Here is a 12,002-nt window from a genome sequence, read left to right as displayed (position 1 = left end):
CACTGCATCAAAGATCCCTAAACACATGTCACAACCAGTTAGTCCAAAAACAAATCCTACACTAAGAGGAAAATCAAAGAAAAATAAGAGGAAAAACACATGGGTTGCCTCCCAAGAAGCGCCTGATTTAACATCGCGATACGATGCGGGTTACTATCAATCACTTGAGATGGATCATTACCGCCACGTGGCTATCATAAAACTTGCCAAGATAGTGCTTGACTCTGTGCCCATTAACTCTGAAGACCTTACCATTTTTGTTTTTCAAATCAAGAGCACCAAACGGAGTCATAAGAACCACCTCAAAAGGTCCACTCCATTTTGACTTAAGCTTTCTTGGAAACAGTCGTAGCCGGGAGTTGAACAAGAGAACCAAATCACCTACTTTGAACTCCTTGCCACAAGCATATTTGTCATGTAAGTACTTCATCTTGTCCTTATACAATGACGAGCTAGAATAGGCATGGAACCGGAACTCATCAAGCTGATTAAGTTGCTCCACCCGAAGATTTGCTGCAACATCTCATTCAAGATTTAACTTCCTCAAATCCCACATGGCCTTGTGCTTTAACTCAACTGGTAGATGGCAAACTTTTCCAAACAACAACCGGTACGGATACATACAAATCACCTATAAAGCATCATCCAATTTCTTGGACCAGTCGGTCCTATTTGCATTGACGGTCTTCGACAATGTGCTCTTAATCTCCCTATTGGAGACCTCAACTTGCCCACTAGCCTGAGGATGGTAAGGGGTTGAAATCTTATGATTGAGACCATACCTTGCAAGCAGCGTATCAAATGCCTTATTGCAAAAATGAGAACCTCCATCACTGATGATTGCTCTAGGAGTGCCAAACCGAGTAAATATACTCTTCTTGAGAAAAGCAACAACACTCCGGACCTCGTTGTTGGGTAAAGCCACGGCCTCAACCCATTTGGAAACATAATCAATGGCCACCAGAATGTATGTGTTACCATATGAAATTACAAAAGGTCCCATGAAGTCGATGCCCCACACATCAAATATGTCAACCTCAAGAATAGTGGTGAGAGACATTTCATCCTTCTTTGAAATTCCACCATCTCTCTAGCACTCATCACATCTCTTCACAAGATCACCCGCATCCTTGTACAATGTAGGCCAATAGAATCCACAGCTAAGCACCTTTGAAGCTATCCTTGCCCCACCATGGTGACCACCGTAAGGAGAGGAATGATAAGCATCAAGAATACTCAGTTGCTCCTCTTCCGGAACACATCTTCGAATCACACCATCATTGAAAATTTTGAACAAATAAGGCTCATCCCAATAGTAGTACAAGCTATCCCATTTGAGCTTCTTCCTTTGGCTAGAAGAGAGTTCATATGGAACAATACCGGTCACAAGAAAGTTGGCAACATCCGTAAACCAAGTCATGCTATTCACAGATACGGAGGGAAGTTGCTCATCAGGGAATGAATCATTAATTTCAAGGCCATCACAAGGCCTCCCCTCCTCTTCCAAGGGGGACAAGTGGTCCGCCACTTGGTTTTCACTCCCTTTCCGATCGACAATCTCAAAGTCAAACTCTTGAAGCAATAGAACCCATCTCATCAATCTCGCCTTGGAATCCTTATTTGTCACCATGAGTTAACAAAGTGTTGCATGGTCAGTATGAACTATCACCTTGGCCCCTATGAGTTAAGGCCTAAATTTCTCCATTGCAAACACAATTGCTAGCAACTCTTTTTCCGTCACCGTGTAGTTCACTTGAGCATCATTCATTATCTTGCTTGCATAATACACCGGGTGAAACATATTGTTCATTCTTTAACCCAAGACCGTTCCTACCGCAACATCACTTGCATCACACATGAGCTCAAAAGGTAAGCTCCAATTAGGCGCGGTAATAATGGGAGTGATTGTCAATTTGTACTTGAGAAGTTCAAAAGCCTTCATGCATTCATCATTAAACACGAACTTGGCATCCTTTTCCAATAACTTGCATAAAAGGTTCACTACCTTAGAAAAGACTTTGATGAATCTTCGGTAGAACCCCGCATGCCCAAGAAAACTTCTAACCCCTTTGACTAAAGTAGGAGGAGGAATCTTTGAGATCACTTCAATTTTAGCCTTGTCCACCTCTATACCATGATTTGAAATCTTATGGCCGAGGACAATGCCCTCCTCTACCATAAAGTGACATTTTTCCCAATTAAGCACAAGATTGGTCTCTTCACACCGGGCCAACACCTTGTTAAGATTTTTCAGACATTCATCAAACGAGTCATCCACAACAGTAAAGTCATCCATGAATACCTCCAAAATGTCCTCCACTATGTCGACAAATATGGCTATCATACACCACTAGAATGTAGCCGGTGCATTACACAACCCAAATGGAATTTTAGAAAAGGCAAAGGTGCCATATGGACAAGTGAAAGTTGTTTTCTCCTGATCTTCCGGAGTAATCAAAATCTGGTTGTACTCGGAGTACCCATCGAAGAAACAGTAGAAGGCCTGCCCAACAAGTTTATCTAGCATCTGGTCAAGAAAAGGCAATGGGAAGTGATCTTTGCGGGTCACTTTATTCAGCTTGCAATAGTCCATGCACACCCTCCATCCGGTGACAGTCCTAGTGGGAATCAACTCATTTTGTGCATTAGTAACCACTGTCATACTACCCTTCTTTGGCACACATTGCATCAGTGAAGTCCAAGAACTATCTGAGATGGGGTACACAACCCCTGCATCCAACCACTTGATCACCTCCTTTTTGACAACCTCTTTCATAGCCTCATTCAACCTCCTTTGATGTTACACGGAGGGCTTGGCATCATCTTCAAGAATAATCTTGTGCATGCAAAAGGCGGGGCTTATCCCCCGGATATCAGCTAGAGTCCATCGAATTGCCTTCTTCCATTTTTAGAGCACGACCAATGTGGCATCTACCTGCATGTTAGTAAGACAAGAGGAAAGAATAACTAGCAAAGTTGAACTAGGGCCTAAGAATTCATACCTAAGGTGTGGAGGCAACGGCTTCAACTCCAAGATGGGAGGTTCCTTGATTGAGGGCTTTGTTGGTGGAGTTTTTTTATTCTCGAGATCCAAAGAGAGCTTTCGAGGCTCATAAGATTAAGAGCCCATTCTATGCAAAGCATTGACACACTCCACCCGACCTTCATCCTCATTGACATCAAGGTTCAACAATACCGCTTCTATGGGGTCCTCCATATTGATCATTGTACTCGTATCATCAACTATCATTTCCGTGACAAGATCCACAAAAGAGCACACTTCAGTACTATTAGGTTGCTCCATTGACTTGCACACATGAAAGACCACTTTTTCATCACCCACCTGGAAGGTGAGCTCCCCTGCTTCTACATCAACTAAGGCCTTCCCAGTTGCAAGGAAAGGTCTTCCCAATATGATCGGAACCTCATAATCAACCTTGCAGTCCAAAATCACAAAGTGAGCAGGCAAAATGAACTTGTCCACTAGAACAAGAACATCATCAATAATACCAAACGGCCTCTTCATTGTTCTATCCTCCATTTGTAACCTCATTGAAGTAGGTCGTGGTTGGCCAATACCCAAAGTTTTGAAGATGGAGTAAGGCATCAAATTGATGCTCGCTCCCAAGTCACACAATGCCTTTGCGAAATCTGCACTCCCAATGGTGCATGGAATAGTGAACGTGCCGGGATCTTCAAGCTTTAGAGCCATTGAGTGCACAATTGCACTTACTTGGTGAGTCATTTTTATGGTCTCACAATCCATGTATCTCTTTTTTGTCACCAAGTCTTTCATGAACTTGGCGTAACCCGACATTCGTTCAAGAGCTTCCACTAATGGAACATTAATTGATAAGCTTTTCATCATCTCTATGAACTTCTTAAATTGGTTCTCATTCTTTTGCTTCGCAAGCCTTTGAGGGTAAGGTGGAGGAGGCCTTGGCAAAGGAGCTTTAGCCTTGGGCATTACCATTTCTGGCATGTCTATCACGTGTTCCCTAGACGGGTTCACGTCATGTTGAGTCTCCACCTCATTATCATGAATATCAATCCTCACTTCGACATTCACATTCTCTTCACTCACTTGGTCATCAACTAAAGGGACATCATCATCTTGCACTTCAACCTTATCATTCACAACTTCTTTTTTCTTGGAAGTGTTCACTTCACCACCTCGTCCGCTTCTAGTAATCACCGCTATTGCATGCCCGGTATTGTTCCCACCCTTTGGGTTTACTACCGTATCACTAGGTAGAGACCCCTTAGGGCGAGTATTCAAAGATTGCAAAATCTGGCCAAGTTGAACCTCCAAGTTTCGGATTAAAGTATTATGAGACGCTAACTGGGCATCAGAGTCGGTGTTCTTTTTCATCATTTGTTCAAACATCATCTCAATCCTTCCCATCTCATTATTTGATGAGCTAGGACCTTGGGATGGAAATGGAGGAGGGTTGTTTGGTTCTCAAACCAAACAACCATTATTCCAACCCCCTTGGTTGTTGTTTCCTCCCAATTGTTGTTGTTTCCACTCTAGTTTCCCTGCTGTTCTGATTGCCCCAATTTTGATTGTTGTTACCCCAGTTGCTATTTCCTTGTTGGTTTTGATTTCCCTAATTGCCTTGGGATCTCCACTGTTATTGTTAGTTAGGAGCATTGCCCCTTTTTCCTTGGTAATTATTCACATACTGCTCTTCTTCATTCTGCTCATCATAGCCCTCATCTTTATTGAAACCACCACTACCTTGGTCATATTGATCCAGACTACTTTGACCTTGTTGACCTCTTTGTCGCCTCTTGTTGACCAACATGTTGACACCTTCCATAGCATCTAGGGGCTTGAACTTGTTGTAACTGAGCTTTTGCCAACTAGTTCATTGTTGTAGTCAACTCTGCTATTGCTTGGCCATGGTCATGGAGCTCTTTGTGCAAGTGAATGACAGTGAGGTCACCCTGTGGCACATTAGCTCGACTTTGCCAAGCTGAAGAAGTATCAGCCATCTCATCAAGAATATCACAAGCCTCAGCATAAGGCAGCTTCATGAAATTACCCCCTGCTAACTGGTTCACCACATATTGATTGGTCATGTTTATACCCCAATAAAATGTCTGTTGAATCATTGCCTCAGTCATATCATTGTTGGAGCATTCCTTGACCATAGTTCTATATCGATCCCAGATTTCATGAAGGGGATCATTTGGTTCCTGTTTGAATGCTATGATTTCATCCCTCAATGCCTCCATATGTTCTAGTGAGAAAAACTTGGCTATGAACTTATTGGCCCACTCATCCCATGTAGTGATAGAATGGTTGGAAAGCCTCTCGAGCCAGTCCCAAGCTTTCCCTATAAGTGAGAAAGGGAATAATCTCAGCCGCAATGCATCCTCTGATACATTTGTTTGCTTGTTTCTCCAACACATATCCACAAATCCCTTGAGATGTTTATATGCATTCTGATGGGTAGCACCTGTGAAATACCCTCGCTGCTCCAACAAAGTCAACATCATATTTGCAATTTGTAAATTGCCCGCCCAGATCCGGGGTGGGACAATTGCACTAGTATATCTTTCTTTTGGAAGCACCCAAGGAACGACTCTTGGAGGAGGCGGGGAAGGGTCTGGAACATTATCATTGGCCTGGCGGCCTCTCCTTTGAGCTTGAGGCACTATAGGTACCTCATCATTAATATTTTCATCTACCTCCTCCCCGGAATAACATTTCCAAGATTGTCGTTGTTCGCCATTTTGTACCTGAATTGATGACACACACAAATTAGTAACACAGAAGGAAGGGAAAACAAAACACAAAACAAGTCAAATAGATAGCCAAAACTGTTTATCTCCCTGGCAACGGCACCAAAAAATGATGGGTTCCAACCTAACACCACTACATAGTGGCAAGAGCGATCGATGCAACTTTTACCCGAGAAGGTCGGGATCGAATCCACAAGGAGCTAGATATATTTGGAGTTGGATTCCTATCTAATATAGCAATGTGTAGTACTTTTAATTGCACTTCCAATCATTCTTGTTTGTTTGTTACTTCTAAATTTAATACTACTGATGCAAGAAATTAAGCTAAATGGATATTTTTGTAGGGTTTTCTAAATGGGTAAAGAGACACTAGGGAAGTGACTTTCTCCTAGATGAGTATCTAATGGGATCTCAAACTTAGGGCAATAATGTTATAGTTGGGACCGTGATATAGCCAATGCACGAAACTACTCACTCTATACCTCTCTGTAGTTTGAGTGACTTTGCCCTAATTGGCTTTCTCAAGCCCAATTGGGTATTCTTTTTGTGCAAGCAATATTGGCTCAAGTCGGGTATTACTATCTCTAGGTTTAACCCTTTAATTGGGGCTATCAATCTCTTGAATACACTCCAATTTCTTGTTGGCCTGAAATTCGTAGACTTAGTCTCTCTTTCTCAAGAAGAGTCTAAGTCAAAAAGGAACAAATTAGTGTTTGCAACCACTAATTCAACATAGAAATCATAAATCAGGCCAAATATCCATTACCCATAAACATCTAAGCCCTAAAACAAGAGACCCATTAAATACCCACACTAGGGTTGAGCCACAACCCTAGCTAATGGATTTAGCTACTCATAATTGAAGAAGAAATCATAGATTGAGATGAAGAATAATCCATAAAGTGTAATTACAAGATAAGAGACTAAGATTAATTGCTAAGTAAGCTACAAAATTACTCAAAAGAGACAAAAGCAGCGGTTCACGTGCTCAGCTAACGTAAGATAACCTAAAAATCTGAAAAAGTAGTATTTATACACAACCAATTTTTTCAGACAAAAATGCCCCTAACGGAGGTACCATTGACAGAAAAAAATGGACCGTTGCAGTGGTGAGTCTACCGCGGACCGCGGTCTTCAGCATTAGCTCAGACTCCAGGCTCTCTGAATCTCTTCTACGCAGACCGCGGTAAAAGGACTGCTGTTGCGGTAGGGGTACCACGGTCGCATAAAATCACCGCGGACCGCGGTAGCTTGAATTCCAAAAATGACAACTCTCTGAATCCTTGCCACCGGGACCACGATAAAAGGACCGCGGTCGCGGTGGGTCTTCTATGTCCGCGGTGGATTTTCCGCTATAGCGCTGCTTTGACTTGGTTTTGAACTTGTGCAGGTTTCACTGCCTTTTTGAGCTGGTTATGACATCCTTGACCGTTTTTGACCAAACACTACAAACAATCACAATAATTTAGCTTTTGGGGAATACTTGTAAACATTTTAGTCCAAAACTCAAGCAAAAAGGATCATAAACTAGACTAGAGTCCTTAGTTATCATATCGCGCTCAAGGAAAAGAAGTGTTCAAAGTTGCATAACATGTCAAGCACTGCATTCTTACAATTTGGAAGTTTCGAGCCCGTTGAAGTTGATCTTACAAGGAAAACTCTTAAAGGTTCACTAGAGCTAGATAATCACTCCAAAGACAAAGACGATGAGGGTTGGATTGTAGTCACTCACAAGAAGTGAAAACATCAGGCAATGTTGAGGCTACGAATTCCTAATTCAAGAGAGATGATGAGAAATGCATATAGGCTACAATCACCAAGAAATATCAAATCTTCTACTAGCAAGAAGATTAGCAGTGCCTTATCGTCGATGTTCCGAAAGCCCATGACATTGCATGAATTCTTTCTTGGAGAATTCCTTCATGGAGGTCACGTTAGTGCAACTCATGTAGTTTCTAGTACTGACAAAATAATGGAAAGCAACGATGAGCCTGCTCCAATGAAAACACATGAACATCACGATCACAGAAAAGTTGTCATATGTTGTGCAACAATTTCATTCACAGATGATGACTTATTGTTGGGGTCTAAGCCACATAACAGACCTTTGTTTGTTGTAGGGTCCATTCGGGAACGACATCTCAATCTCATACTTGTTGATAATGGTTTGGCTATCAACATCATGCCAAGGATGGTACTAAAAAAGCTTGGGATCTCTATCGATGAGTTATCCAAAAGTAACCTAACAATCCACGGTTTCAACCAAGGAGGACAACGAGCCATAGGTATGATAATTATTAATTGGTGAGATGAATTCAAACATCCTGATTCACGTCATAGATGCTAAAACATCATACAACTTATTTCTTGGACATCTCTGGATTCATGAGAATGGGGTGGTATAATATACTTTACATCAATGCCTGAAGTACAGAAGAGATGGTGAGATAGTCAAAATTGATGCAGACATCAAGCCTTCCACTGAGACGGAGTCTTACTTTGCAGATGCAAAATTCTACCTAGATTCTTGTGAACCGAAAGTGGAGAAGTTGATGTCAAGTCAGAAGAGGAAAATGAGGCTCAATGGACTACCACCAAGCTGCCTAAGAAGGGAATAGAAGAAGTCTCCATTAAGCTATCATCATCTGAAGGTGACATACAGATAAAGATTGAGGAGCATCTGGTATTTCGCTATGTTCCATGTAAACGTCGAAAGAAAGGGCAACCTTTTTCTACAAGAATGTATTCCAAAGAAGAAAATGAGTCACAAAGATATCCAACATTTGAAGGAGCTTATGATTGTCCCAGTTGCACAAATCCCATTCGTGACTTGTGAGTCTGCTAAAGGCAATCTCCAAGCTAATAAAATAAAAGGGCACTATGATCCTAAGGCCTTCATACGGCTTGAAAAGTCTGGTTATGACTTCTCCAATCCATCACAACTAGGAGAACTCAAAGACGAAATCACTGGTGAAAAGATACATGGGCTCAGTGAGTCCCAAATGAAGTTGAGAAAGCAAGGGCACTACGTCGCCACTCCAAAGTTTGGGTTGGGGGTTTAGTTTGGCAGATCCTCTTTCAATTTCATCAAAGAGAAGCAAAGATAGCTTCATCACAATACACCTCGGTAGAGGAGATGAAGGAAGTTAAGGGCAAGAAAATAAAACAATGGGCTTCAGTATTATATCGCATTGGAGGCTCAACCCCTCCGGTCTCGGTGTTTGAAAGGCTAAGTCACAAAGGTGAACGTGTATCTTCCAAACATCTAAAATAAGTTTCCACTACCTCAAAGAACTCTGTCTTTTATCACCTAGGGACCACAAAGAAGTCGACATCTAGAAATATACTGTCAAAACATAAGGAGCAAGTCCATGAGGAGCGGGATCATTTTGAAATTGTTGTTGACAAAGAAATCTATAGTGCTTTCCCATCACGTATGAAGAGGAAGTCTATTTTGTCAATATCCACAGATGGTCCACTAAAGGTGCAAAGGAGAACCATTGTTCACACTTGCTAGCCTCGTAAAGAAGCAAAGAAAGAGAAAGAAGCCATGCCGACCATCCAAGGAAGTCAAAGAGAAAAGTCAGACTTTGTGGAAACATCCTATCATATAAATGTGGAAGATAGCCCATGCCTTAACGTTGATGATGAAGTACATGAGGCTCCACCTCAACTAGAAGATGGCGGGCAATCAACTATGGATGAGATTAAGGAACTCAATTTAGGTACTCCGAAAGATCCACGCCTCGCCTTTATTAGTACGCTTCTTACGCCTCAAGAGGAGGAGGAATACTCTAAGCTGTTGACCGAGTACAAAGATGTCTTCGTTTGGTCGTATAAAGAAATGTCTGGTCTTAGTCCTAAGGTAGTTGTTCATCATTTAGGGATCAAAAGTTGAGCACGCCCTGTGAAGCAGTCACAACGCATGTTTCGACCCAAGCTTGTATCACAAATTGAAGTCGAAGTCAATAAGCTCATTGAGGCGGGATTTATTCGAGAGGTAAAGTACCTATCATGGATATCGAATATTGTACCTATCAAGAAGAAGAATGGTCAAATACGTGTTTGTGTTGACTTTAGAGACCTAAAGAAGGTATGTCCAAAAGATTACTTCCCGCTACCAATTATTGAACTCATGGTTGATGCTACAATAGGGCATAAAGCTATGTCATTCATGGATGGGTCCTCTGGATACAATCAAATCAGAATGTCTCCAAAAGATGAAGAGTGTATTACTTTCCAAACTCCAAAAGGGATATATTGCTACAAAGTGATGCCCTTTCGGTCTGAAGAATGTTGGTGCCACCTACCAACGCACGATGCAAAACATATTTGGTGACATGCTCCATTAGAGAGTTAAATTCTACCTAGATGACTTGGTGGTGAAGATGAAGAGTAGGCGTTACCACCTTGAAGACCTTCGAATTGTTTTTGAAAGGTTAAGAAAATTCGACCTAAAGATGAATCCACTCAAGTGTGCATTTGGAGTTACCTCAGTAAAGTTTCTTGGCTTCATTGTGCGTCATCATGGAATTGAAGTTGATCCTGCAAAGATTGACGCCATTCAGAAAATGCCCAAGCCAAAGAACTTGAGAGAGCTTCGAAGTCCCCAAGGAAACTTAGCATTCATCCGGAGGTTCATCTCTAATCTAGCCGGACGATCTCAACCCTTCAATCATCTATTGAGGAAGGATATCCCTTTTTATTGGGATCAGTCATGTCAAAATACTTTTGAAAGCATCAAAAAATACTTGCTGAATCCACCTGTGTTAGGGGCACCAATGCTTGGGAAGCCATTGATACTCTACATCGCGGCATATGAACGTTCACTTGGAGCACTACTTGCTTAAGAGAATGAGGAAGGAATGGAACAAGACTTTGTACTACCTTAGCCGAATCTGATAGGAGCTGAGATGAACTATACGCTTGTTGAGAAAATATGCTTAGCATTACTTTATGCGATAAAGAAGCTAAGGCATTATTTTGAAGCATACACCATCAAACTAATCTCTCGAGCAGATCCCATGAAGTTTGTGATGACTCGATCTGTTCTTTTTGGACACCTAACAAGATGGTCCATATTGTTCAACCAATATGAGATCACATACACACCTCAAAAAGCTGTGAAAGGACAAGAACTAGCAAATTTTCTGGCTGATCACCCTCTTCCGACAGAATGGGAGCTTTCAGATGAGTTTCCAGATAAAGACGTTTTGTTCATCGAAGAGTTTCCACCATGGAAAATGTTCTTTAATGGATCTGCACGTCGCAACAGTACGGGGGCAGGTGTTGGGTTGATCTCTCTAGAAAGGCAAGTCTTGCCATTATCTTTTGTTTTAGATGAAACATGCTCCATCAATGCTGCAGAGTACCAAGCTTTGATCTTCTGTCTCGAAATGGCAATAGAAATAAAGATTCTACAGTTGGAGATCTACAGCGACTCTAAGCTGATCATCAACCAACTTTTGGGGAGTTACGAGGTAAAGAAGGAAGATCTATTGCCATACCATCAATACGCTTCTAGTTTACTTGAAAAATTTGACCAAGTGTTCTTAAACCACTTCCCAAGAGAAGAAAATCGCAAGGCTGATGCTTTGGCTAACTTGGCCACGACGAAGGCACTTGGAGAGAATGAGTCAACAAAGGTATATATGCATCATCGATAGGTTATTCCTAGACTTCTGGATCTTTAAATCAACGAAAGTCATCATACGTCTGTTCGAGCAATTGAAGAAGAAGATTGGAGGCAATCAATGATAGAGTACCTTGAACATGGAAAGTTACCTGAAGATCCGCGACAAAGAACAGACATCAAACAAAGAGCACCACGATTCATCTTCTACAAGGGGACTTTATTTTGCCGCTCTTTTGAAGGACTATTCTTGCGATGTCTTGACAAAGAATAAGCCGGCCAAGCGATGGAGGAAGCACATTCTGGCTCATGTGGAGCACACCAATCTGGTCCCAAGCTCCATTTTCGCATCAAGAGGATAGGCTACTCATAACTAGGAATTTTGATGTGTTTTATGCTACTTCCTGCTTACGCTTTAATTATAAATTTTTACAAAATAGTCCCAGAAGGCTCATAAGTTGTGCTTGATTGCAGGTTTGATCGACATAGTGACGAAATGTCAAAGATCAGCTCAAAAGGAGTGAAACCTGCTCAAGTACCAAAGACAAGGCAAACTTAGGACAAAAAGGCCTAGTGTGGCCGCACTACACTTTGTGTGGTCCGCACTAGGGGATTCAGA

The 12,002-nt window shown here is 41.8% G+C and overlaps 1 protein-coding gene across 1 annotated transcript; it reads left to right on the top strand.

Moving 5' to 3' along the window:
* The first annotated feature begins 10,664 nt into the window (after positions 1-10,664).
* LOC107797418 (uncharacterized) lies at positions 10,665-11,745 on the top strand. Its single transcript, XM_016620317.2, has 2 exons — positions 10,665-11,396; positions 11,542-11,745. The coding sequence occupies exons 1-2, from the start codon at positions 10,665-10,667 to the stop codon at positions 11,743-11,745; spliced, it is 936 nt and encodes a 311-aa protein (XP_016475803.2).
* Positions 11,746-12,002: the final 257 nt, after the last annotated feature.

Source organism: Nicotiana tabacum, chromosome 5 (assembly GCF_000715075.1).
Source record: "Nicotiana tabacum cultivar K326 chromosome 5, ASM71507v2, whole genome shotgun sequence".
Taxonomy (NCBI): Eukaryota; Viridiplantae; Streptophyta; class Magnoliopsida; order Solanales; family Solanaceae; genus Nicotiana; species Nicotiana tabacum.
Note: the sequence above shows the minus strand (reverse complement) of the source record. Positions and strands in the feature narration are given on the sequence as shown.

Coding starts and splice junctions, on each gene's coding strand:
- LOC107797418 (XM_016620317.2), top strand. CDS start 10,665: ATGAACTATACGCTTGTTGAGAAAATATGCTTAGCATTACTTTATGCG. Junction 11,397..11,541: donor GAGAGAATGAGTCAACAAAG/GTATATATGCAT, acceptor AGTTACCTGAAG/ATCCGCGACAAAGAACAGAC.